The sequence below is a fragment of the Heterodontus francisci genome, chromosome 14 (assembly GCF_036365525.1).
Source record: "Heterodontus francisci isolate sHetFra1 chromosome 14, sHetFra1.hap1, whole genome shotgun sequence".
In the NCBI taxonomy this organism is placed as follows: Eukaryota; Metazoa; Chordata; class Chondrichthyes; order Heterodontiformes; family Heterodontidae; genus Heterodontus; species Heterodontus francisci.
The window spans coordinates 52,480,224-52,508,024 of record NC_090384.1 but is presented as its reverse complement, the minus strand read 5'-3'; the positions used below and the strand labels follow the sequence as shown (position 1 = coordinate 52,508,024).

General features: G+C 41.7%; 1 protein-coding gene across 1 annotated transcript in view; it reads left to right on the top strand.

Annotated features, from left to right (window-relative positions):
• The first annotated feature begins 1,790 nt into the window (after nucleotides 1–1,790).
• Nucleotides 1,791–27,801, top strand: part of tnnt3a (troponin T type 3a (skeletal, fast)) — a 34,081-nt gene continuing 8,070 nt past the window's right edge. Inside the window, exons 1-9 of the mRNA XM_068045864.1 lie at nucleotides 1,791–1,863; nucleotides 4,522–4,650; nucleotides 10,095–10,116; nucleotides 13,825–13,870; nucleotides 16,113–16,229; nucleotides 16,527–16,604; nucleotides 17,084–17,197; nucleotides 20,077–20,186; nucleotides 21,178–21,268. Coding sequence (XP_067901965.1) covers nucleotides 1,791–1,863; nucleotides 4,522–4,650; nucleotides 10,095–10,116; nucleotides 13,825–13,870; nucleotides 16,113–16,229; nucleotides 16,527–16,604; nucleotides 17,084–17,197; nucleotides 20,077–20,186; nucleotides 21,178–21,268 — 780 coding nt within the window. The remainder of the gene's footprint in view (nucleotides 1,864–4,521; nucleotides 4,651–10,094; nucleotides 10,117–13,824; nucleotides 13,871–16,112; nucleotides 16,230–16,526; nucleotides 16,605–17,083; nucleotides 17,198–20,076; nucleotides 20,187–21,177; nucleotides 21,269–27,801) is intronic.

Below are 27,801 nucleotides of genomic sequence, written 5' to 3'. Positions count from 1 at the left end.
ACCCAGGTTGCCAAGCAGGTTAGTTATGTGACTAGCTGGTCTGACCACGTCTTGGATTACAGCAGTCTCTGGAATGCTCCTCTTACACACAATTCCTGGTGATCAAGGTCCATTGTGGATTGAATGTCTCAGGGAATGGTCCTTTGTCCTTTCAATCACCATCTGTTAATATGCAAATATCTTTTCCAGCCACAGCTGATCTGTTTAAGTCCTTTCTTCACTTCAGTAACAGTTTAAAATCAATGTTCATGACAAAATTAATGTGCCTCATTCTTGGCAGGTGGGGGCCTAGCATGACAACATATATCAAGAAAAGCAATGGCCCTAACACTAACCTCTGGGGAATCCCACTATATACCTTCCTGAAGTCTGAAAAACAACTGTTCACCACTACTCTTCTGTTTCCTGTCGCTCAACCAATTTCGTATCCATCTGCCACTGTTCCTTTTATTCCATAGGCTCTAAACTTGCTTACAAGCTTGTTAGGAGCCTTTTGAAAGCCCATGTATACAACATCAACCACATTACCCTCATCAACCCTCTCTGTTACTTCATGAAAAACCTCAAGCAAGATAGTTAAATACAATTTGCCCTTAACAAATCTGTGCTGGCTTTCCTTAATAATCCATATTTGTTCAAGTGAAAGTTTGTCCCGAATTACAGTTTCTAAAAGCATGCCCCTTCATTGTTTCAGGACATATTATTGCAAAATCTATCCTGGACACACTCAAGAAATTCACTGTCTTTCTGACATGTGCTAGTCTGCTTATCCCAATCTATATGAAAGTTAAAATCCCCCAATAAAACCATTCTGCCTTCACTATGCTTGTCTAATCTCAGCAATTATACAACCATTTCACAGCTACTACCATGAGTCCAATTCATAACTCCCACTACAGTCTTAAATCTTTTTTATTCTTAATTCTACCCATATACCCATAAAGTCTCCACTGCCTGATTATCTCTTGTTAAATCCTGTCTTATCGTTGAACTAATTTCATCCTTAATCATTAAGGTTATTCCTCCTCCTCCTCTACCATTTTCCCTATCTTCCCTGTGGACTATAAGATGGTATATTTGATCCCAGTCCTGACTGTCTTGCAGCCATATCTCCACAATGGCTATCATGTCACACCCTCCAAGCTGAATTTGTGCCTAAAATTTGTTGTTTGCTCCTTATACTCTGTACATTTGTATAAAGAATGCTTATTTGGGCTACACATCCTATCCTGTCCTTCTGCTTGAATGTTTTACTCAGACTTTTCCTATTTCTCTCTCCTGGTTTAATTACTTCATATCATTTAGTTTTCCTCTTACCTTCAGTGCCTAATACACAATTTCTGACTGTTACTCTACTCTCTTCCCATTTGTTTGTTTTCAAACTATTGTCCATACTACCTTTTCCACCTGAGCCCTCCCCCGCACCCCCCCCCCTCCCCCCACTTACTAGTTTAAAGTCCTTGTGACCGTCCTGTTTGTCATTTCCATTAGGACCTTAGTCCCTGCCAGGTTCAGGTGGAGCTAGTGCCAATGATACCATTCATTCGGTCCCAGTAATGGTGACAGTGTCTCATGAAATGGAACCCCTCTTTCCCACACCATTCTTTCAGCCATGTGTTCACCTCCCTAATTTGCTTATCCTTATGCCAGTTTGCACGTGGCTTGGGTAGAATCTAGAAATAATAACCCTACAAGTCCTGTTCTTTAATTTAACTCCTAATTCCTGATACTCTCCAAACAGGACCGCTTGCTTCCTCTTTCCTATATTGTTGGTCCCAACATGGGCCACAATGACTGGATCCTCTGCCTCCCTCTCCAATATCCTTTCAAGTCTGTTTGAGATGCCACTCACCCTGGCACAAGGTAGGCAATAAACCATCTGGGACACTCTATCCTGCTTATAAAGGATACTATCTGTCCTAATTATTGAATCCCCTACAACCAACATTAGGCCTCCCCTGCTCCTCCTCCTCCCCCACCCCACTTTGGACAGTCTGCTGCTCCAAGTTGCCATGGTCCACATTCTGGCTATGCTTCAAACAGTTTTTATCCTTATCCTCACAGGTAACAAGTACATTGGACTTGTTGGATAGGAACAGTTTCTGCAGTTCCTCTTTTCTACCTCTCCTGGGTTCCCTTTACTCTGTAAACTATTGATTTAAACCGACCTGATTCTGATTCTGTACTTCTCTACATGGTGAGACTGTTCCTCTCTTATTTGTTAGAGTGCTTCCAACTCGCACTCCAGCTCAATGATTCTGAGCTGGAGAGATTTGCGATGGAGACATCGATTGCAGATGTGTTCGCTCGGGACTGTCTCGCTCTCCACAAACTCCCACCTACTGCAGTCCAGACACACAACCTGCCCTGCCATATCTTAGTCTAGATTATTAATATTATTAAAATTGTTTTTAGTTTGTTGTAAGTTTTTTTTTTCCTTTTTCTATACACAAACTTTCACTAAGCTGTGGACAAATGTTTTATATATTTACTGCCTCAAGCTTCCACTACAGGTTTTGGAGGTGAAAATAAAAAGCAGCACCTCCTTCCCTCTCTGAGCAAAATTCCCACTAGCACCAAATTTAGCACTCTGTTAACACTGCTTTGTTTTCACGACCACGCTGTAACAGCAGATACTTTTTACTTATAAATCACACCGAAGCTACAAACAACTGCTAACTCTTCTTGCTCACAGTAATTAGCACCCACAAATTACAGTTGATTGACAGTTAACTGGCACCCACAGGCAATTTCTGTTAACTAAGTCGCTTAACTAGTTGCAATTTCTTTTACAGTTTTTAAAGCTGTAAATCGAATGCTGAATGTTAAATTAAATTTCAGTTTGAGAAATACTTACCAGAGAATTCCCACTTGTAGCAAATTTCTGACTTTAGCACTCTGTTGCACTCTTTACAACTGTGTGCGATCCACCTGATGAAAGTTGATCACAAAACTTAAAAATGTAACATCTCCGCATATATAGATACGCAAGTCAGTGAGGGGAAATAATTGGCTTAGGTTTTGAAAATCAAATCTCAAAGTGGCCTTTGTTTTATTTTACATTGTAGAAATTTGTGCATAGCTCACTCAAAGTGGACTGTCCAATCCAAAAAATGCAATAATCCTATTGGTATCATTTACATTCTAAGTACCAGTCTTTGGTTATTTTGAGTAAAAGATGTATAATTAAATCTATAATTCATGCTTTTGGTAATTCAAAACCCAATGTAACGGCTCAAATGTGAAAGTTATACATGATATGCTATCCTCTGTATATTTTACCATCAGCTAATGATCGTGACACCATGGAAGCTTTGTTAGTCTTCCAGGATTTGCTCATGGATAGTCTATTAGATACAGCTTTGTTTGGTACATATCATAGCTTCATACTCGTGGTTGAAGGATAAAGAACTTTGAGCATTGGCAAAAAGCCAAATACAGAGATGATCTTATGTCTGTTACTATAAATGATTTTATTCCTGAAATGCCAGGAATTTTAGGGTGTTTGAATGCAGCTTATGTTTTTTTTTGTTTCGGTTCATGTCAAACAAAGTACCCTTTGTTTCAATAATTAGATGGTATATATGCATGTTGAAGTGAACTGGAGTGAATGTAATATTAATGATGTCAGGGAGTGGTGTTTTGCTCTTGTGCATATTTTTCTTTTATATTGGTTTCTTTTATCTGGTTTCTATTGATATGAATTGTATAAAAAAAGTCAATATTGTTCCTTTTCTATCTTGTACCTTTCTATTCCCTGCACTGTTGCTTTTCTGCTTGCTGCACGTTAACACCATCTTCAGAAGCAGTTATTGAAGGTATGTAGTGCAATATCCCTTTACCCTCTCTGTTCTTTGTTCATCTCTTTTTTTCCTTATCTGTTTCCTTCATTCTTGTCTTTCCTCATTTGTCTTTTCCTTCATTCTTATTTTCATCATTTCTCTTTTTTCCTTCATTCTCCCTTTCCTTTCCATTGATATGCTATTTCCTGATTCTTTCCTTCATTCTTCTGTTTTATCTACATTCTTTTTTTCTCATTTGTCTTTTTCTCTTTCAATCATAATTTCCTGTTTATTGTTTTTTCCTTGTTTATTTCTCCCCACCTTCATTTTCTTATTCTTCCTTTCCCTCATTCTCACTCATGTCACAGCATTATCATCCCCAGTTATGCCGTATCCATTTTTCCCAATCATTTGCATCCTTGATCATCCCCAATCAGTACATTTCCTTCATCATTCTTAATTATTTGGCATTCCCAATTATTGCATATCACCCGTTATACCCATTCATTATGTGATGTCTTGGAGTTTCCTTCATTATTTCTGATACAAATTCAGGAGTTTTTCTTAGATGTAATTGAAACAGTAATTGAAATAACATGAGCAGTAGAGACAATGCAAATACTTAATTACAGGGCTATTGATTTGTATAGGGATAGATAGGCTTTGAGTTAAATAATTTAGTGATGCTGAAAAAGTGATCCTCTTGCATTTCGTTGAATGATTTGTTGGTTCTTCTTAGTGAAGTCCTGCGTCTGCTGCATTGACATTGTTTGCTCTTCAACGCTCAGTATTAACAAGTATTTTGCTTCTTTGTATTTGCTGCTCGCTGCATGTACCTGGCCTCTCCCAGAAGTGCACCATGAAGAAGGTATGTTGCTCTTTCTTTTAATCAAATATGGAATTCCAAGTTATTCCAAGTCTCCTTTTCAGGAAATTACATTTACAATTTGAGACTTTCAGGTCCTGTGACAATGGGACAATTTTGACCCATCCTGCCTAATCAGCATGTAGTTAAAGCAAAGCAAAGTTTTACCAGCCTATTCTCACTTGATTCCTGCTTGCTACCATCTTAACTGGGCCCTTCTATAGGTTGCCAAGGTGGGTGCTTGACTCAGGTGGGAGCCACATTTATTGGATACCAATGATAATAGTAAATTTGGAATTGCATCTTAATGGCCTATTGCACAGGCACCCATTTTGACTATCCTGCTCAGTAAAATGTGGTGGGGAAGAAATGGCTTTTGTTTGATTTTGGTGTTGTTTACATTGTAAACAATTTTTGGATGTTTGATTAAAAAATGTGTAATTTAATCTATAATTCACTTTCTTGACCATCTTCAAAACCCAATGTAATGGCTCATATGTGAAAGTTGTACATTTATATGTTACCTTCTGTATATTTGTAATCATCGTGGCACGGTGGAAGATTTGTTGATATACAGAGTTTACACATGGATAGCCTATCAGACGCAGTTCTGTCTGGCACACATCCCAACTTCATACTCGTGGTTAGGGATTGGAGAGCTTAGAGCATTGGCAAAGAGCCAAATAAGGAGATCTGCTTATGTTCTTTACTCCGAATCATTTTATGTATATCTAGAAACTTTTTTTTACGTTATAGCTGTAAAAGAAAGTAAGGAAATGTAAATGAACATGTGAGGTCAGACCTATGCTTGTTTACACCAAGACCTTAATCTAAGCAAAGGATTGAATCATGTTGGCAGACAGAATGTAGCTGCTAATGTTCGCATTGCAGATTCTTACTAAGGCAACATCATTGCTCAAGTTAATACAGTTCCATTTGTGTACATGCAATTGGTGACTCTGGACTCCCAATAAATGCGAGAACAAGGTAGGATGATGTTTGAGAAAAGAGGGGTTAAATTGATAGTAAGATGGTCAGATAAATGTCAAGCAGTCTGTAAAATAGGCTCCATATGAAACTTCAGTAACTCCAGAATTGGTTCATTTTAAACCTGAGTGATAAGTCAGAGCATAACCAGCAGCCACGTTACACATACGCCTGGAAATCAGACTTTGATAGACATGGAGCCTACCCTGAGCCCCAATCAACAGTGTGACTAAGGCATTTAGATCCTGGGTGAATCTTCAGCACAGTATGGCTCAGTGCAAGCCTACAGTCAGTCTACAAGTTTCACTGAGTGGGATAACTGTCCTTAACACATTGACTTAATCTTGTTTTGCTCTGTTGTGTTTTTTCATTGCAATGTACAGTTTATGGAAACGAAGAAGAAGACGGTATTTTTGCTTTATCACTGATGTAAATTCACCCCACTGAACTCTAACTGTCTTCCCCTTCCCCCAATTCCCGGGGATTAATTCTTCTAAATGCGTGGCTTGAGGTGATCCAGTAGCAGACTATATATAACACACTATATAGCTGCGAGATTCAACAAGTACTTTGACTAACAGATTTCAGTGCAGTGTTCATTAAATGTGTTACAACCTGATTATTTTTGGTTTTATTCACAGTGCTGATTGCTAAAATATTAATGTTGTCTGTTACACTGTCAATTTCATAATCTGTCTTCATTTCATAAATCATCCTAATTTCTTTGAGGATTAGTGTGTGTGCTTTTGCTGATATTATTGGTAGCAGAACATGCCGAATAAAAAGATGGCATTGAGTGCGAGTTGGGCGGCATTGCTGGACAATTAGGGACATTGACAGGGGTCTGACATTAAGTTGTACACCAGCTTCTCGGCTGCAGAACGATCAGATTAAATGGGTGAAAAAGTTAACCATTGGGGTGAGAGAATGGAAGCTGGATTGAATCCCCCACCCCCGCATCCCCCCAAAAACCCAAAAACATTTTTTCAAAAGACAAGAAAAAGGAATGCTTTTAAAGTAAAAAAGTTAATTTTTACAATATTTGGAAAGCATGCAAGACTGCACTTCACCCCTTTAATGATTTATTTTACATTTTGTATCCTAATTTTCTCCAAAGAGAAATGGCCTCACCTACCAAATAGGAAGCTGGGACAGTCTGAAAGCATCTTCACTGGATTTAATGACACTATAACCTGATGCTGGGAGATGCTTTTGCAGTGTGTTGATACACACAGCATCCACCTTTCTAGAAAAAAAAATCCCACACATCGGTGAATCAATCAATCGGGTGACCTCACTTGCTAGCATTCACTCAGTAGAGACGAGGAGAATGGAGTGACAACCATCCCAGAAACTCTAAACTCATAGTATACTGGTGGGGAGGGAAAAGATGTGCAGGGAGGAGGGATTAAGCAGGCCAGCAGTGTGAGCCACCAGCTTGCTTGTATAGAAATGACAAGTAAAGCAGGCAACCTGCTTAGGGAGGAACCCAAAGCAACATGCAACTAAATACTGAGGTCACACCTGGACTGAACTGCTACTTTAAATAAAACATTGAAAGGCATTTCTTTGTAAACATTTTGTTTTGTTTGGGAGGGACAGCTGTGTGTAATTTGCATCACAGTGATGTCATGTGTAAATGACGTAATGGTATATTTCAGTGTGATTTCTGGCATTGTCCAGTCTGTTGGTGGACAAATAAGGAGCAGTATTTGTCACTTTTTCTGAAGATGGTGTGCTTCAAAGATAATAATGATGCTTTTGTTCATTTTTAATAGTCCATTGTACCTCAATGAATGTTCAGTTCCCATATCCCATTGATAAAGCATTGGCAGCAGTAAGTTGTATTTCCTTTGGCCCTTCCCCTCCATCTTCTTTGTACAGCTATGTTAAGGCAATCTGCAATAAGGCATTAATGTCCAAAAGTTAAAATTTTGTTCCCTATGTTGTCAAGATGGTGCTATTGGACATCAATTTAGGTGGCCAACACTCCTGCCTGAAAAAGGCAAAAGCCTAATGAGTATATGTAAATAGGATCAAATGATGCATTTAAGACAAAACACTGTTTTTATTATCAATCAGTACTGCCATTGTAACTTCCTCAACCCGTTCAAAATCATGGGCAGTACATGCTGGGTTGGGCCATTTCCAGTGGTTGTTCCAAGGAATGATATCTGTAGTAAGAGGAAGCTGGAAGTAGGTCTGGCCCTGGTTGTTACTTAATTTTCTAGGGGGAGTTTTGAGCCTTAAGTGGTTTCTTAACTTCAATTCCTTGCTTTAAATTTCTCTCATGCTGTAATAAGCTGCTGCATTGACTGTCTGATCTTTCCAACCTTCCCCTTTAAGCTGCATAATCAATGTCCACTCCATCAGAATTTCCTGCCTTCCCAAATGGTGAGCTGCCTATAAGAAGCGTGATTAGCACTGGTGCCTCACATACTCAATGCCAATGAGGACAGGCCATGAAAATTGACTGGGCCTCCTGTCAACATCATTGAGTGAGAGGAGCCGACCCCCACACACTGCCTAATGGATGTGTGCTTTACAAGAAAATCACCAATGCATTTTTGTTTTACACAAGTTGAGGGTATTTTGTCTCCACCACCTGGGTGGTAATGTGGCAGAGTGGTGCACCTGCCTGATTCTAATTCTGTTGAAAACAACGGAAACCGAAAATCTTTTCAATTTGCTGCATATTTTTGAAAAGCACTCGTGGATCTTTGGTTCATCCAGAAGTTGCCTCCCTTCAGAATGACTGGAGTAACAGCTGTGGCAGTGAGCCCAATATGTTGCATTGTTGTTCCATATACACACTACCTGACACATGGAAGTGGGAAGGAGTTATGTCAGCTGCTGGAACTGCTCAGCTGCAGAGAAGAATACTAAGGGAGGGGGAACCTCAACACAACACACAAAATAATAAACAAATGAGACAAAATAAACCGAGAATATGATTTCAAAGTCAGGCTGGTCAAAGTGAGGGAAGTCATTTAACTGAGGGAAAACACTTATCAAACCAATAAATGATTTTTTTTTTACTCAACAATTGATGAATGTTTGGGTTCTTCGACTAGGTAAGATTGTGGAGTTAAAGATATGAGGGGGAGTTCATATGCAGTAGGTTGCTATGCTAAGGTTTGGGGTGCAGAACATACATACAGACATACGAATTAGGAACAGGAGTAGGCCACTCGGCCCCTTGAGCCTGCTCCGCCATTCAATAAGTTCATGGCTGAACTGATTACTCCACATTCCCGCCCACCCTCAATAACTTTTCACCCCCTTGCTTATCAAGAATCTATCTACCTCTGCCTTAAAAATATTCAAAGTCTCTGCTTCCACCACCTTTTGATGAAGAGAATTCCAAAGACTCACGACCCTCTGAGAGAAAATATTTCTCCTCATCTGTGTCTTAAATGGGTGACTCCTTTTATCTTTAAACAGTGACCCTTAGTTCTAGATTCTCCCACAAGGTCAAACATCCTTTCCACATCCACAGGAGGGAGGAGTATTGATGGTCCATAGGCTTTTTCTCCGCCTGATAATGTTAGCTCACCAGATTCATTCCCCTGGATTAGCGGATAATAAGGGTATGTTTAATGTTAATTTATAAAAAATCATCTTTTTTCACATTTTAACAGTTTGATTTTAGAATCACAATATTCTACAGCTGGAAACTTAGTAAAATGCACTAGTCTTTGAAAAATTGATCAAATCTGTGAAGTACCTCACTTCCTGTATTAATAAAAAGCAATTTCCTTTTCGTCGTTATGTTAATTATCAATTTATCTGGCCATACCAGACAAGCTAGAAGCACAAACACTCTTTAACTCTTAGAATCTTAGGCATGTTATTTTTGACTTTATTGAAAATGATAGGTGGTAATTTGCAGCAATCCAATGTTTTAGATTGCTCCATTCTGTTGTTGTTACCTTCTAAGCTCATTTTCTCTTTTTCGTTTGCTCCTTTTTTCCTCCCCAGCTCCTGTTTTGTTCTTCAGGTGTTGAATCAAGTTGAGGTGCAGTTCCCCAGGTACTGGAAGAAATTATTGACCAGGGTTCTGGTTTCTGATTGTTATTCCAGAAACGCCTGGTGGAAAATATATTTGTGTGAGGATCATGTGAGCACAGAAGCAGGCTCAGCTGTGATGGTTTCCGTGATTGTTGCCTGCCAGCATTCACTGATAAATGATCACGCATGAATAATTGGCACTCGGACTAGGTACTGAACGATGACCACCACCTGTAGAACTGTCCTTGAATAGAATCAACACCTTCAGACAGTCAAAGGAAAAAATTGGGAAGAAAAAATGTATTTTATTTGTAATGCAGCAGGTTGTACCTTTTTTTTTAAAAAAAGCACAATATTTTGATGCTATTTATGCTGTATTTTTATTTAAATTTTTATTTTAAATGTCTAATTTTTTTTTAAATTTACTTTTTTGTTTTACTTTGCCACAGAGGAGGAAAAGCCAAGGCTAAAGTGAGTAGAGATTTGTTATGAATTTGAAGGTTTATTTAATGCAGGAGCACTCATATAATGTCAATTTGAGGTTTAGTTCTCCATCACCTAAGGCTCTCATCAGACCTATTGCTTTGTTTGTCTCTGTGCCTCCAATCATAGAGTAATGGAATATTAATTGAGCCTGGATATCATTGTTTTCCCTCTGTTCCTTTTTCTTTCCCAATAGCAGAAAGCAAAGGGAAGCTATCCAGCAGATGTTTCTGTCCTAGCACCCAAGTAGCTTTATTAAAACTATAGAATGCATCATTTTCACTCCTCACTATTTCTATGGAGAAGCTCCCAGCCATAAACTCAACAACTCCATGGATGCAATGTTAGAAGCTGAGCATTTTGTAGTACAGCATGTTCGAAGATGACTGAGAGTGACCCTTATGTAAGACAATGTTCAGATTTGGTGACCTCAGCAGAAAGTTAGTGGAACAATGATGTTGTAGTTGTAGGAGGATGGGTAACTAGAGGACACAGATTTAAGATAAGGGAGATGAAGAGTTTTTTTTATGCAGCAAGTTATGGTCTGGAATTCACTGTTTGAAAGGGTAGTGAAAGCTTATTCTTTCTTGAAATGGAAAGATTTAGAGGGCTATGAGGAAAGAGCAGGAGAAATTGGATAGCTGTTTCAAAGAGCCAGTACAGGTCAGATGGATCCGACCTGTGCTGCATCATTCTATTGTTCTTGTATCACAACGGCCCAAATGAACACGATGTGAGTGGAAATTTGCACCTGCGAGCAACCAGTCATCATGTTTCCAAACTCTGGATATGGAAAAACCACTGCTCTTGGGTCTAAACTCCTGTCCTGACTATAATATATAGGACGGCGCAGTGGTTAGCACCGCAGCCTCACAGCTCCAGCGACCCAGGTTCAATTCCAGGTACTGCCTGTGTGGAGTTTGCAAGTTCTCCCTGTGTCTGCGTGGGTTTCCTCCGGGTGCTCCGGTTTCCTCCCACATGCCAAAGACTTGCAGGTTGATAGGTAAATTGGCCATTAGAAATTGCCCCTCGTATAGGTAGGTGGTAGGGGAATATAGGGACAGGTAGGGATGTGGTAGGAATATGGAATTAGTGTAGGATTAGTATAAATGGGTGGTTGATGGTCGGCACAGACTCGGTGGGCTGAAGGGCCTGTTTCAGTGCTGTATCTCTAAACTAAACTAAATATGGAACAAGTAGAGACAGAGCCTAAATTCTTCCAGTGGGGAAGCCATGCTCAAAAGTAGTACAGGTTGGAGCTCGGACAACAGAATTGTAGCCCCAATTTGACAGCCCACATTGTCATAAAGTTTCACTGGTAGCTAGGATCACAGAATTACCCTGTGATCCAGTTTCTAGGAATCTATATTTTAAAAAAATTGACTGAAAAAAGGAATGCAGTCTATACATGTTATTACAAATCTTGCATAGGTTGCAACCTTGCTTTCCACAAACTTTACTTCCCATTGATAAAAAAACATGGGAAAAAAAACTCATGACATCATTGTAAATTGTTTTGTCAATGTTTTCCATGGTGCAACATGGTATCCCTGACACTAATTATGATTTTGTTCTGTCCCTGTCTTTCCAAGCTGTCTCTTCTTTTCTTTCCCCTAATTTCTCTACTTCCCTTCTACCTTGCTCCTGCTTTTCCTCTGTGCATCTTCTCTTTTCTGTCCTTCTCTGTCTTTCTGTTTCTCTCCTTCCCTTCTGTCGTGCTTTTCTGTCTTCTCACCTTTTTGTGCTCTTTTCCTTCATTTCTCTCACCATCCTCCTTCCACTATGTGTCTCTCTCTACTTTCCTTCTCATTCTTCTTCATTTATGTATGTTTCTCTCCCCTTCCCTTCCAATTGTCTGTTTCTCCCTGCCCCTTTTGTATGTTTCCCTTTTCATTCTATTTGTCCTACCTTCTGTTCTGTCTCCCTTCCCTTTTCTCTCCACTGCTCTTATCTCTATCTTGCTCCTGCTTTTCTTCTGTGGACTGGATTTTTTTTCTCCTGCCACCAGGAGTGATGGCGGGCAAAAAAAAAAGTGGCCCGCATCTGCGCCGCCATGATCTTCCTCACAGTGGCCCAGGATAGTGAGCTGGTTAGGCAGCACACCCTATCCCCCCCAGCCCCCCCAAATCATGTGGAGGGGGTGGGCTCTCCGACTCCGGCAATGGCATCAGCTGCCTGTGCGCAGGCACTGGTGCCATTTTGAAAGGGCAGCCCACCCTGTGGCTCATTTACATTTTTAAAGTACTACACCCCCTATGTACCAATGAAAAACCCAGCCCGCAATAACTATCAACTTCAATATTTGCCCTCTTACCCCCCACACCCAAAAAAAAACCACTTGCCTTCCACACTTGAACTTACCCACAAACTGAACAAAATGCAGAGGTCACCCCTTCCCACCCTACCCTACACTATTCATGGACATTTGACCTAATTTCTCCAGCCTCCCCACTACACTAAAAAATAATTAGTTCCCTGAATTCCCTGGACGGGAAAGTGAAGGTGCGTGAGTGCCGGCTGCTGCTCAGAAGATTGCGGCCCGAAGGTAAGATCATGGTGTGCTGTATTCAAATTTATTCATGTCATTTAAATATGGAAAGCCGGGTCCTGTCGCCCAGCGGCGGGGGGCCGCCACAGAGCCTTGCCGCTGCCAGGAAGATTGGGCCGGGCAACCCCATCGGCAGGCCGCTGCCAGAACGATCTTTCACTCCCACCCGCCATGGAGCCCAATGTCGGGAGCTCAGTGAAATCCCAACCTGTCGGTGTCTGTGTGTGTCCCCTTCTGTCTTTTGCTCTTTCTTTCCTTCGTCCCTTGTATCTTGTCTTTTTTCATCCTCACTTCTTTTCCTTTCTCTCCCCTCCTCTTGTTGCTCTCTCTTTTCCATTTCTCTCTGTCACTCCTAATTCTGTTTCTCTCCCTTATTTCTTTGCCATCACATCTTCTGTTTGCTTTGTTCTTTCCGTTGCTCTTCGCTCCACTCCTGGTTCTCTCTGGTATTTTGTTGCTATCCATCTCTCTCTCTCATTTGTTTTTCCAGGTAAATTCAGTGATCCCATGTTCTCTGCAGTGAAACTTTCCAGAAGGAAGTAGCCCTCATTCTATAGCCCATGCTCCCTTTGAGACGCCTCATTGCTTAGAGCAGAAGATTGTTGCATTTACCCTGATCTCTTCTTCGACTTTGCTTTATTCACCTTTCCTTTTTGTTACCCTCCCCTTTGCAGCTTGGAATAGGGAGATTGGGGGATGGGCAGCAAGTGTGCTTCTGAAGCAGCAGAAGAGACATGGGAGCTAGCTAGGACTACAACAAAATGGGGAACAGCAGTGAGCTGAGCAGGATTATTACAACAGTGCTATGAGCAACAATAATAATTTTTATATTGTGGGTGTAATTTTTCAATTTCAGTGACTGTGCAAAACTAATGGCTCTGGAAAGGACAGTGTAATGGGTGGGCAATCTGCAATGTCCAAAGTGAAAATTGCTGCAGTGTTTTTAATGTGAAAAAAGATTGTGAAGGTGGAGAAGAGAAATCAAATCAGAGCCATGGAAGGAGAGAGAATCATTGAAATTGAAAATGTTTCATTCCACAGTGCACACATCCTTCACAACAATGAAAAAACATTTTTCAAAAATCCCCCAAAACTTCCAGAATCTGTTTAAATTCTACCCATCATTAATTCCTGTTGCTTTTTTGTAGACTGTCTGCCCCCAAAATCCCAGAAGGAGAGAAAGTTGACTTTGATGTAAGTATAGGACATTATCAAACAGCTTATTTATTATAATTAATAAGCTTGCTGTTTTGTTGATGGCTTCATTAAACCTTCTCTCATAATAGAAACATCTGATAGTATATATTATGAGCAGGATTCTGTGAGGAAGCAAATTCAGAATTTTTGACATTTTCCTTTTTTCTCAAACTGGAGCAAGGTTCCACAGGCACTGCCAATTCTCTAGAACTTACTTAAGTGGTCATTTTTCATGTATGAGACCAGAAAATTAGCATCTGTGCACTATAAAATCATGTGGGCATCACAGTCAATTCTGGTTCTACCTTTCACCAATATCCACATGTGCATTTCCCAGCAAGGGTACGAAGGTAACAACTAGAAGCAAAAATCTTGGCTGATTATTTTTACCACTCTCTAGAAGAGGGGCAATGAGACTAACAATGGGGCCAGACTGAGATTACAAAATAAGATCACAAGCCTGGATCAAAAAAACCCATCAGGTCATTTCTTTCTATCTTTTCAGAACACCTACCCCAAAGATATACAGCATTGTAAGCAGTTTAGGAAGTTTAAAATTACAAAGAGCTATTGATAGATTAAATGAAGGGGAAAACTGTGCCAAATGGATTTTAATGCAGGCACATGTGAGGTCATCCACTTTGAACCGAAAAATGATAGAACAGGGCACTTTGTAAATGGCAAAAAGGTAGAAACAGTGAAGGGCCAAAGAGACCTGGTGGGTCCAGATACATAAATCCTTAAAATGCCATGAACGGGTCCAGAAAATAATCAAAAAGGCTAATGGAATACTGGCATTTATATATTAGAGAATTAGAACACCAAGGGGTAGAAATCATGCTTCAGCTATACAAAGCTCTGGTTAGATCACACCTAGAGTACTATGAGCAATTCTGGGCACCACATCTTAGGAAGCATATATATGGGCTTGCAGGGCATGCTACATAGGTTTACCAGAACATAACTGATTCCAAAGGTTAAATTATGAGGAGAGATTATACAAACTAGGATTGTCTTCCCTGGAATTTAGATGATTAAAGGGCGATTTGATCAAAGATTTCAAGATATTAAGGGAAACAGATAGGGTAGATAGATGGAAACTATTTCTGCTGGTTGGGAAGTCTAGGACTGGGGGGGGCACACTCTATAAATTGGAGCCAGACCTTTCAGGAGTGAAATTAGGAAACACTTCTACACACAGAGTGTTAAAAATTTGGAACTCTCTTCTGCAAATGGCAGTTGACACCAGATCAATTGTAAATTTTAAATCTGAGATTGATAGATTTTTGTTATCCAAAGGTATTACAGGATGTGGGCCAAAAGTGGAGTTAGTTTGCCAATTGGCCATGGTCTTATTGAATGGCAGAACAGGCTCGAGGGGCTAAATGGCCTACTCATGTTTCTATTATTTTTCCATTGCAGTTGTAATGAATCCAGTGCCATGCCCTCAACCATTATTCTTGGCAACCTGTTCCAGCTATTGGCACAAACAAGATTAGTTAATACAGCATGAACCAGGAATCAAACTTAATCCATATAGCTCGCCTTCATATCAGGCAATGTATTTACCATATGAACCATCAAATGGAGCCAAGCTATTTTATTTTTTATACCAGATGATCTCCAGCAGTGTTCAACTAGGCCCAGGTAGTGATGTGGAATTGCATTGATGAGTTTTAACCTGGGCTTGTGTCTTGAAGGCCATTACTGTGTGAAAGTGATATAATTCTCCATTTACTGCGTTCAGTTTTTTGCTGATGGCAGTTTCGTTAGATCAGCAGATGCTTGTAACTCCTTAGTACTTGTAAGAGGCCAGATTATCGAGGTCAGCAAAACTAGCAGGAAATAGCTGCCTTTTTTCCTACAATTTTTATGCGTTGGAAATTTCAAGTGTGAATTTTGAGTTCTGTCAGATGTACACTAAGTTCAAGGCGTCTACATTAGGTTAGATAGATTAGTGTGTTTGCCTAATATAACACAGATCTTGGAGTTCCTGGGTCACCTTGCTTTCAATATGATTTCCCTGATCTCTTACATTTATGTTATTCAGGATTTTGTTCCAACTCAAAGCTTATTGTATTCAGTAGAAGATATTCAGTGGAGTGGAATCATTGTATAAACACACTGACACTATGCCCTCTTGATTTGTGTGAATCTGTTTACTCATGGTCTAAGAATCAGTTGTGGATCTGATATTTCTTCTGCTGCTCTGATGTTTATCTGTTTGTGTGGTATTCAGGACATCCAGAAGAAGCGCCAGAACAAAGATCTGAATGAGCTGCAGGCCCTGATTGATCTTCATTTCGAAAATAGGAAGAAGGAGGAAGACGAACTGATTGCCCTGAAAGAGAGGATTGTGAGTGTTGCATCACTAGTAAAGCAAAAAAATGAATTCCTACCAATGATGGCACTGTCAATACACTGTGGATGGTATTGTTACACCACAGTATCCCACCATGATAGCTATGTCATTGTGTACGCTACAGTTGTGCTGCTGCTGTACATTGCAACAGTAAAGATACACTGTGACTACAATGACAGTCAGGGAGTTGTGTGTGCAATGATGAGATATCACTTGTTACTTTCTTAATGTACCACAGTTGAAAAGGTGTTGAACAAGGTTTCTCCCTTTATTCTTTTCTTCACCCCACAGGAAAAACGTAGAGCAGAAAGAGCTGAGCAACAAAGAATTCGGGCTGAGAAGGAGAAGGAGCGTCAGGCTAGACAGGCTGTAAGTCACTGTACACTGGTGGGTTTAGCTTCTCATCAATCTTAGTGTTGTACAACAAAGGAACAAACTCCTGCATGTCAAAAAACATAAGGTCAACTCAAGACTGTCAAAACAGGAGAAACATTGGAGGTGATGCCTATGCTCAATAAGGAGAAGATGGGTTGCAAATTCATTTGCCCACTTTTCAGCTCTTCCCCCTGCTCTGCTGAATACACATGCTGAATTATTGAAGCAAGAGCATCAACTGTTATCTCACCCTTCCCTCAAGTGAATGTTTTTCATCTGTGATCTTGGACTATGTCAGAATGCACTTCAAAGTAACTAAATTGTTTGTGAATCACTTTGGTACATATCTGAGAGAAAGATGCTACTAAATGCCAGCTTTTTCTGTCTTTGAATTTGAAGATTTGAAGCCTTTCATGCTCTGTGCTAGACTCTGTTTCTTTTTCACCAAATTTTATGGTCTCTTCACTCAACAGGAGGAAAAAGCAAGAAAGGAGGGGGATGATGCCAGGAGGAGGGCTGATGATGATGCCAAGAAGAAGAAGGCTCTGAGCAGCATGGGTGCTCAGTACAGCAGCTATCTTGCCAAGGTAAAATGCCAGCATTGCCACGGGATATTGAATCCATGAAAATAAAGGTTCCAGTTTCCCTTTCTTAGCACATGGAGAGTGTTTAGTTCTCAGTAACTACTTTGGGTATACTGTGCCAGTCCAAAACCCAGGCAAGGAATGTTGGGGAGTGAATATTGGATCCATAAATTTCCATTTTTAAGCTGGGATAACCTAACGGGAGGAGCTGCTTATTGATAAACTATGAGGGGAGGCGGTGGCGTAGTGGTATTATCACTGGACTATTAACCCAGAGACCCAGAGTATTACTCTGGGGACATGGGTTCAAATCCCACCACAGCAGAATGTGGAATTTGAATTCAATTAATAAATCTGGAATTAAAAAGCTAGTCTGATGATGGCCACGAAACCATTGTCGATTGTTGCAAAAACCCATCTGGTTCACTAATGTCCTTTTAGGGAAGGAAAACTGCTTCCTTACCTGCTATGGCCTACATGTGACTCCAGACCCACAGCAATATGGTTGACTCTTAAATGCACTCTGAAATAGCCTAGCAAGCCACTCAGTTGTATCTAACTGCTACGGAGTCAATAGAAAAGAATGAAACCGGACGGACCACCCGGCATCGACTTAGGTACCGGAAACTACAATGGCAAACCCAGCCCAGCCCTGTCGACCTTGCAGAGTCTTCCTTAGTAATATTTGGGGGCTTGTGCCAAAGTTGGGATAGTGAAGCAGTCTGTGTAGAAATGCAGCAAGACCTGGACAATATCCAGGCTTGGGCTGATGAGTGTCAAATAACATTCGCACCACACAAGTGACAGGCAATGACCATCTCCAACAAGAGAGAATCTAACCATCTCCCCTTGACATTCAATGACATTACGACCTCTGAATCCCACACTATCAACATCCCGGGGGTTACCATTGACCAGAAACAGAACTGGAGTAGCCATATAAATATCATGGCTACAAGAGCAGGAATCCTGCGGCGAGTAACTCACCTCCTGACTCCCCAAAGCTTGTCCACCATCTACAAGGCACAATTCTGGAGTGTGATGGAATACTCTCCACTTGCCTGGATGGGTGCAGCTCCAACAACACTCCAGAAGCTCAACACCATCCAGGACAAAGCAGCCTGCTTGATTGGCACCCCATCCACAAACATTCACTCCCTCCACCACAGTGGCAGCAGTGTGTACCATCTACAAGATGCGCTGCAGCAATGCATCAAGGCTCCTTATGCAGCACCTTCCAAACCTGTGACCTATACCAACTAGAAGGACAAGGGCAGCAAATGCATGAGAACATCACCACTGGCAAGTTACCCTCCAAGTCACACACCATCCTGACTTGGAACTATATCGTCGTTTCTTCACCGTCGCTGGGTTAAAATCCTGAAACTCCCTGCCTAACAGCACTGTGGGTGTACCTACCTCACATGGACTGCAGCAGTTCAAGAAGGCAGCTCACCACCACCTTCTCAAGGGCAATTAGGGATAAGCAATAAATGCTGGCCTAGCCAGCGACGCCCACATCCTATGAATGAATAAAAAACACGAGGTATGTTCCTCGGTTCTTCCTATCTTAGATGAAAATCATAAACAAACCCCAAAAGTCTAGCATTCCTGGTACATACTACACACTCATATTAGAAAATTCTACATGTCCAGATGACAATTTTCTGACTATTGAAATGACTTGTTGATGTGTGCTCACAGTGTACATCAGGAATTCTGAAGCAGAATATCCCTGGCAATTCTGCATAGTAGAAGGTACAAATTTGCTAGAATAAACCAGTTGAAAAGTTAATAGAACTGTAAACTCTATCATGCATCCCTGACACATAAACATTAGAGTGTCTCCTGACATGCAGAGCATGCACAGAGCAATCGCTGACGTCATCAGTGTGTTCGACCATTTGCCAGCTTGCCAGTATGAATCTGCGCACAGGACTGTGACGTTACCATGCAATGACGCCAGACATATTGACGACCGAGCTTGCCTCACTCCTCAATGGATGCAATCACCCCCTCCATTTCCGCCCCCCCCCCCCCCCCCCGCCACCGCCATCAGTGCCCGGCTTCGAATCCTCGTTGCCTTATTGCTTCCCCTCCACTCACCCCTCCCCAGCCAATTGCTCCAGGCCTCTCTGCTTTCTCCTGCCCCGAGCCACTTGCTTTCTCCCCGCTTCCCCGACCTCGGCCACTCCCTCCTGGCCTTGCCGCTTCCCTGACCTCAGCCACTCACTCCCGGCCTTGCCGCCTCCCTGACCTCGGCTGCTCACTCCTGGCCTTGCCGCTTCCCTGACCTCGGCCACTCACTCCTGCCCTTGCCGCTTCCCTGACCTTGGCCGCTCACTCCTGGCCTTGTTGCTTCCCTGACCTCGGCCGCTCAATCCCGGCCTTGCTGCTTCCCCGACCTCGGCCGCTCACTCCCGGCCTCACCGCTTCACCCCCTCGGCCGATTTCCACTTGGAGAAGCGTCAGGGAATGAGCCGCCAAGGGTGGAGCGAATGGTTGAGGGTGACGGGACAACGCAGGGAGCGAGTGGTTGAGTGGGGGAAGAGGTGAGGTGGGGAGCGAGTGGCTGAGGAGAGACAGCAGCATGGCAAGGAGCGAGCAGACAGGCAGGGGAGGGAGTGGGATGCTGTTGGAGGTGGTGATCACAGCCATAGATGGGGAGTTGGGTTTAATTAATTTTTTGTGACAATTTAAGCAGCGCCATTTTTATTACTGGCAGCTGTCTCAGATGTTGCAGACAATGACGTTCCAGTTGATGAGACTGCATCTGCGCATGTGCCAGTACTGCACCACCTACTGGTTGTACTGTCAGCAAACACCGCCTAAAATTTAAGTCAAGCTGCCTTTCTTACATTTTAATTCAACTGCTAAATCAGGCTGACCAGAAGAGAGGCAAGAAGCAGACTGAAAGGGAAAAGAAGAGGAAAATCCTAGCAGACAGACGCAAGCCACTTAACATTGACCATCTTAATGAAGAAAAGCTTAAGTGAGTACTTACAAATGTGCCACTGTTTAATTTGTGATGAAAGCATCCTTTCCTTTCATACTTGTCACTTCAGGGAAGTTAATGACCATATTAAAGGAAATGTGGTGAGTTTTGGACAAATATTTTCACTCAACTCAGCCTTTGCATAGATTAATGGTTTCCATTCCCTAGACCACCAGTATAATTGGTTAATTCTAGATCAGTTGTTATCTTTAAAATAAGGAACTGAATTAATACATATTCAGAAAACAGATTATCAGTTCTAGAGATTTTGGTAGCTCTCCTCAATTTTTATATAGAATCGTAGAATTTTACAGCACAGAAAGAAGGCATTTGGTTCATCACACCTATGCTGGGTCTCTGAAAGAGTTATCCACTTAACCTCAATTTTCTGCCACTTCCACATATATATGGGGCATCGGGAAAGAGAGTATAGAGATATTGGGGTGTATGGTGGGGTACAGGAAGGTGGGGGTCTGATGCGGGGTATTCAAGTCTGATGTAGTCTTACATGGACTGCATAAGGTGCAGATTTGATGACCTCAGTGATCTTTTCACATTGAACGTTTTCTTATTGAGCTTAAAATTTTGATTTGTTTTTTCTCCCTGACAACAGAATCAATGTTTATCTCCTCATATAGCCCACTTTTTAAATCATCTTGAACAGGATTTTCCTTCATAAAACCACTGGAAATTGTGCGGTGTAGCAGCAGAAAATGTAGGATAACTGGGCGATGAAGCCTACAGCTACAGTCCTAGTTCTAAAACCAACGACCTTGATTTCCCTGTGTCCCCATTCCCCACTACGGGAACTAGATGGCTCTATCCCAGGCTGCTCCTCCTCCTTCATCTGTAAATGAAGGTGGGGCCTGGAGACCCGTCTGATTTCCCTCCCTTCTGCCCTTGCTATTTACCAACCTCTGTTTGAAGGTATTAATGTAGAACTGATGTCTGTGATATTTCTAATGTTACTGTTTTGTTAAACTACCAGGGAAAAGGCCAAGGAACTACTTGACTGGCTTAGCCAGCTGGAATCTGAAAAATTTGATATGGGTGAAAAACTGAAGAGGCAGAAATATGAGGTATGTATCCCAAACTCAGAACCAATTTGTTAAAGTTAAACATTTTGAAGAAAATCAAGGAGACAACTAAAAATACATTTCTTCTTCATTTCAATATGCTTTGTGGGTACTAAATATTATAAGCAACTTCTTAATAGCTTTTCACAATGAGATAGTCATTGCATTCTAGGGGCTGAATTTTATCAGCCCTCTACAGACAGACAGGGTGCCTGGGGATCTAAAATAGCGAGGGAAGGCGGGGGTGGAGTGCCCGTTGCCTTCCAGGCGCCATTCAGTTTTCTCGGGGGTGGGGATGGCCTACCGTCCAGATGCCAATTGAGGCCCTTAAGTGGCAAATTAATGGCCAATTAAGGACCTCTTCCCACCACGTCTGGCATTTTACCAGCGGCGGGGGAGGCCTCCGCCACATGGGAGGGTGGGTCGCCCAATTAATCCAGGTAACCTCTGTGAGCTGGGAAGGGAGGAGGCTCCTCCATGGGCAATCTGTAGCTTGCGGAGGGCCCCCAGTGGCAAAGGCCATCCCTCTGCCAACAACACCCCCTGCCCTCAATGAGCAACCCCCGCCCCCCCCAACTCTCGCCAGGCCTGTTGGACTGGCCGCAGCATGCCTGCCCCACTTATCTGAGGTCCAAGGCTCCATGGCTGCTCCTGGGCCAAGGCGGGGTCACCCCCTGCCTTCTGGCTCATTGCAAGGACCCCCCATTGTTGGGGTAAAATCCAACTCTATGTATGGTAAAGTGAAAACATTTAATTGAAATTTAATTAAGCAGATCACCTGTGTATTTCACTCTGTCCCTCTTATAATTCTGTTCTCAGACTGTCAGGTCAGTTCAATGTTTGAAATAATATACTATCCAATTTCCAGTGCAACTGAAGTGTGAAAATTAATACTTTATTTGGATTGAATGTATCTCTCCTCAATAATTTGTGTTTCAATGCTTTTAAATAGACTTCTCTTAAATCTATACCACTGGGGCTCAAGGTCTCCAGTAGTTGGAGACATATTGCTAAATATCTCCCCCCTAAATACACCCCCCCAAAGCTTTCCAACAGCACTCGCAGTTCTGACGAAGGGTCACCAACCTGAAAGGTTAACTCTGTTTCTCTCTCCACTGATGCTGCCTGACCTGCTGGGTATTTCCAGAATTTTCTGTTTTTATTTCCAACCGTGTGATGTTGCTGAAGTCAGGAGAAACAATACTTGTTTTGGATTTTTGACTCCTGGCAGCAAGTAACACTAATCCATAAAAATGATAGCTGATGTGTGTGACACAACAGGCCCTATGCTTCATGTATAAAAGCTTATTCCTATGATTCTTGGTTAGTAACCTTGGCCCACCAAGTCCTGGAGGAAGTTTAGAATTCTCTTAATTTTCAGTTAGCTGGGAGCATAGGAGTGTACAGTTAGCCCTATAATGTACAGACAAAATCATTCCTCCAATATAGTACAGCAAATTATGGTAACAAATACGATCAGTTGCTATCCATTTCTGTAAAACATAAGAAATCAGCATTAATCAGTACCTATGAATTGATGGTTAATTCCCTGCATGTATTACAAATTATTGATCCTTAAAGCTGTATACTTAGTACTATAACAGAATAATGTGTAACATTTTCAAGTTTTGAGAAACAACTATTGAGTGAATGCTTCTACTTTACATTTATCAAGTGTCATGGGGTTGTGTTTGTGATTACTGTGTATAGTTACAGGGCTGCAAAAATATTTCTTATTGTGGGATTATTTCAGTGCTGATCGCAATGGCATTTTGCCTGGACACCAGTAATATTACTGAACCTTTTGTCATAATTTTCTCCATTCCAGATCTAGCAGTTACTAATGTTACAAAAAGCAGTAAGTGAGAAACATTAAACCACAAAACATCATTAATGAGCCATAGCAATGCTGTATTAAATGGGCAATAAATTACAATTGATTAACCATTATATTTTAAAACTTGATTGAAGATGGTCAACCCTCTTCCCCAATGGCAGGTTCTAATATGTCCAGTTATCAACAAATCACATATTTTGCCATGTTATTGGCAACAGAGAGTGATTCATTGTTATTCTTCAAAGGAGCAGAAACATAGGTTAGTATGTCAGAAAAGCGTTGAGGAAAGGTTATTCAGACCCTCAAGCTTGCTGTTTCCACAGAACATACATTAGTCACCCTACCATGGACTCTGTGACACCCACCACCCACATCCCATGAACAAATAAAAAAATTGTCTCTTTGATCTGCAAAAGCATTCAAGCAAAGTCCAAAATATTCATCCATTCCCACATCTCTACCACTCTACCCTGAGCTACAGCCTTCCACAGACTACAACATAAGAACATAAGAAATATGAGCCCCTCAAGCCTGCCCCGCCATTCAATAAGATCATGGCTGATCTGTCCCAGGCCTCAACTCCTCTTTTGGGCCTGCTCCGCATAACCCTCGACTCCCCGAGATTTCAAAAATCTATCTACCTCCCCCTTAAATACATTTAGTGACCTAGCCTCCACAACTCTCTGAGGTAGAGAATTCCAGAGATTCACCCCCCTCTGAGAGAAGAAATTCCTTCACATCTCAGTTTTAAATGTGTGACCCGCTTATTCTGTAACTATGTCCCCTAGTTTGAGATTCCCCCACCAGTGGAAACATATTATCAACATCTATCCTGTCAAGCCCCCTTAGAATCTTATATGTTTCAATAAGATTGCCTCTCATTCTTCTAAAGTCCAATGAATAAAGGCCTGACCTGTTTAGCCATTCTTGATAAGACAACCCCTTAAATACAGGGACCAAAACTGTATGCAGTACTCCAGGTGTGGTCTCACCAACATGCTGTACAGTTGTAACAAGACTTCCCTATTTTTAAACTCTAACCCCCTCGCAATAAAGACCAAAATTTCATTTGCCTTCCTAATTACTTGCTGCACCTGCATGCTAATTTTTGTGTTTTATGTACAGGAACACCCAGATCCCTCTGTACTGCAGTATTTTGTAGTCTTTCTCCATCTAAATAATAATATGCCTTTTTATTCTTCCTACCAAAGTGGAAGACCTCACACTTTCCCACACTGAACTCCATCTGCCAAGTTTTTGCCCACTCACTTAACCTATCTATATCCCTTTGCAGATTCTTTGTGCCCTCATCAAAACATGCCATCCCACCTATTTTTGTATTGTCAGCAAATTTGGATACGCTACACTCTGTCCCTTCCTCCAAGTCATTGATATAGATAGTAAATAGTTGAGACCCTAGGACCGATCCTTGTGGCACCCCACTAGTTACGGCTTTCCAACCTGAAAAAGATCCATTAATCCCGACTCTCTGTCTTCTCTGTGTTAGTCAATCCTCAATCCATGCCAACACATTACCCCCAATACCCTGAGCTCTTATTTTGTGCAATAACCTTTTATGTGGTACCTTATCGAACGCCTTCTGAAAATCCAAATACACTACATATACCGGTTCCCCTTTATCCACTCTGCTTGTTATATCCTCAAAGAACTCTAACAACTTTGTCACACATGATTTCCCTTTCATAAAACCATGTTGACTCTGTTTGATTGCATTATGTTTTTCTAAATGTCCTGCTATTTCTTCCTTAATAATGGACTCTAACATTTTCCCAATGACAGATGTTAAGCCAGCTGGTCTATAGTTCCATGATTTCTGTCTCCCTCCTTTCTTGAATTGGGCGTCACATTAGCAGTTTTCCAATCCGCTGGACCCTACCGGAATCCAGTGAATTTTGGTGTATTATGACTAATGCCTCCATTATCTCCATGGACACTTCTTTTAAAACCCTTGGATGCAGGCCATCAGGTCCTGGTGACTTGTCTGTCCCATCAGTTTGGCCAGCACCTTTTCCCTCGTGATAGAGATTGTTACAAATTCCTCCCTCCCATTTACACCTTGCTCATCTATTATTGTTGGGATGTTTATAGTGTCCTCCACCATGAAGATCGATGCAAAATATTGGTTTAAATTATCTGCCATTTCCCTGATCCTTGTTATAATTCCCCAGTCTCATCCTCTATGGGTCTCACACTTACTTTAGCTACTCTCTTCCTTTTTATATACCTGTAGAAGCTCTTACTGTTTGTTTTTATATTTCTTGCCAATTTACTCTCAATCAATTTTTGCCCTCTTTATTAGTGTTTTAGTCATCTGCTGCTGGTTTCTAAAAAATTCCCAATCCTCAGGCCTACCACTCATTTTCGCCACATTGTATACCTTTGCTTTTGATTTGATACTCTGCTTAACCTCCTTTGTTATCAACAGGCGGTTCATCGTTCTCTTCGAGTCCTTCCTTCTGACTGGAATAAATGTTTGTCGAGTGTTATAAGATATCTGCTTAAAAGTCTGCCACTGTTCATCTACTGGCTTTCCCAGCCCGCTTTAAACAACTCTTTCTTCATACCTCTCTAATTGCCCTTGTTTAAGTTGAGGACACTGGTTTGAGACCCGAGTTGCTCACCATCAAACTGAATTTGAAATTTTACCATGTTGTGATCCCTTCCCCCTAGAGGATCCTTAACTATGAGATTTCTTATTAATCCTACCTCATTACACATTACCAAATCTAAAATAGCCTGTTCCCGGGTAGATTCTGCAATGTATTGTTCAAAGAAACAATTCCTGATGCACTCTACAAATTCGTCTTCCATGCTACCCTTGCCAATTTGATTTGTCCAGTCTATATGCAGATTAAAATCACCCATGATAATTGCAGTGCCCTTCTTACATGGCTCCATTATTTCCTGATTAATACTTTGTCCTACAGAGAAGCAACTCCTCGGGGGCCTATAGACCACTCCCACCCATGATTTCTTTCCCTTGATATTCCTTATTTCCACCCAAACTGATTCTACATCACGATCTATTACACCTATATCATCACTCACAACTGCACTGATCCCTTTGTTTAATAACAAAGCTACCCCTCCTCCTCCTTTTCCTTTCTGCCATTTCTTCTGGAACATCTAATATCCTTGAACATTGAGTTTCCAGTCCTGGTCATCCTGCAACCACGTCTCTGTGATAGCTATCAAATCATATTCATTTATTTCTATCTGTGTCGTCAGCTCATCTATCTTGTTACAAATGCCACGCGCATTCAGATAAAGAGCCTTAAGCTTTGACTTTTTATCATTTTTACTTATTCTGGTTCTAATTTCTGCTGTACTCTTATGCTTGCATTCCCTGTCCCTTCCTGTCACACTCTGATTAATGTATGCCCCTTCACAACCCTGCACTTCTGCTCTCTCATTACTTTTTGACTTTTTAAACTTTCCTTCAATTGAACCCTCTCCCCCCCCCGCCCCCCCACCACCACTATTTAGTTTAAAGCCTTATCTACAACCCTAGTTATACGATTCGCCAGAACACTGGTCCCAGCATGGTTCAAGTGAAACCCATCCCAATGGAACAGCTCTCTCTTTCCCCAGTACTGGTGTCAGTGTCCCATGAATCAGAAACCATTTCTCCCACACCAATCTTTGAGCCGCACATTTACCTCTCTAATCTTATTTACCCTATGTCAATTTGCACGTGGCTGAGGTAGTAATCCTGAGATTATTACCTTTGTGGTTCTGCCTTTTAATTTAGCCCCAAGCTGCTCATAGTCCCTCAGCAGAATCTCTTTCCTAGTCCTGCCTATGTCATTGGTACCTATGTGGACCACGACAACTGGATCCTTCCCCTCCCACTCCAATTTCCTTTCTAGCCCAGAAGAGCTGTCCTTAACCTTGGCACCAGGTAGGCAACACAGCCTTCGGCACTCTCTATCTTTGCTGCAGAGAACAGTATCTATTCCCCTAACTATGCTATCCCCTATTACTGCTACATTTCTCTTTTCTCCCCCCACTTGAATGGCGCTCTGAACCACGGTGCTGTGGTCAGTTCACTCATCTTCCCTGCAGTCTGTGCCCTCGTGCACACTGGGAGCAAGAACCTCGTACCTATTGGATAAGGGCACTGACTGAGGCTCCTCCAAAGCTAAATTATGGATCCCCATACCTGCTTCACTCACAGTCGCACCCTCCTGTCTCTGACCACGGTCCAAATTTGATGTAATTAATCTAAGGGGTGTGACTGTCTCCTGAAACACAGTGTCCAGGTAACTCTCCCCCTCCCTGATGTGTCGCAACGTCCGCAGCTCGGACTCCAGCTCATCAACTCTGAGCCGAAGTTCCTCGAGCAGCCAAGACTTGCTGCAGATGTGTTCACCGTGGATCGCACCGGTGTCCACCAGCTCCCAACCCTGCCATCTCTGACATCACAGAAAGACCACAATGTTCCATTGAGTACTAGATTATCTTGATCTACACCCATCTCATTTCCATTCATATCTCTATCTAGCCTCTTTTTGAAAGACATGCTTGTTTTAGAATTAATTGCTTTTACATAGCTGCTTCACAGTTCTGCTACTCTTTTGGGAGGAAAAGCAATGTTAATCTATAGTCTCACTTGAGGCTTGTTCTCTTGTTCAGTGTAGTACTCAACACTGAAGCACTGATTGGATATTACTTATGG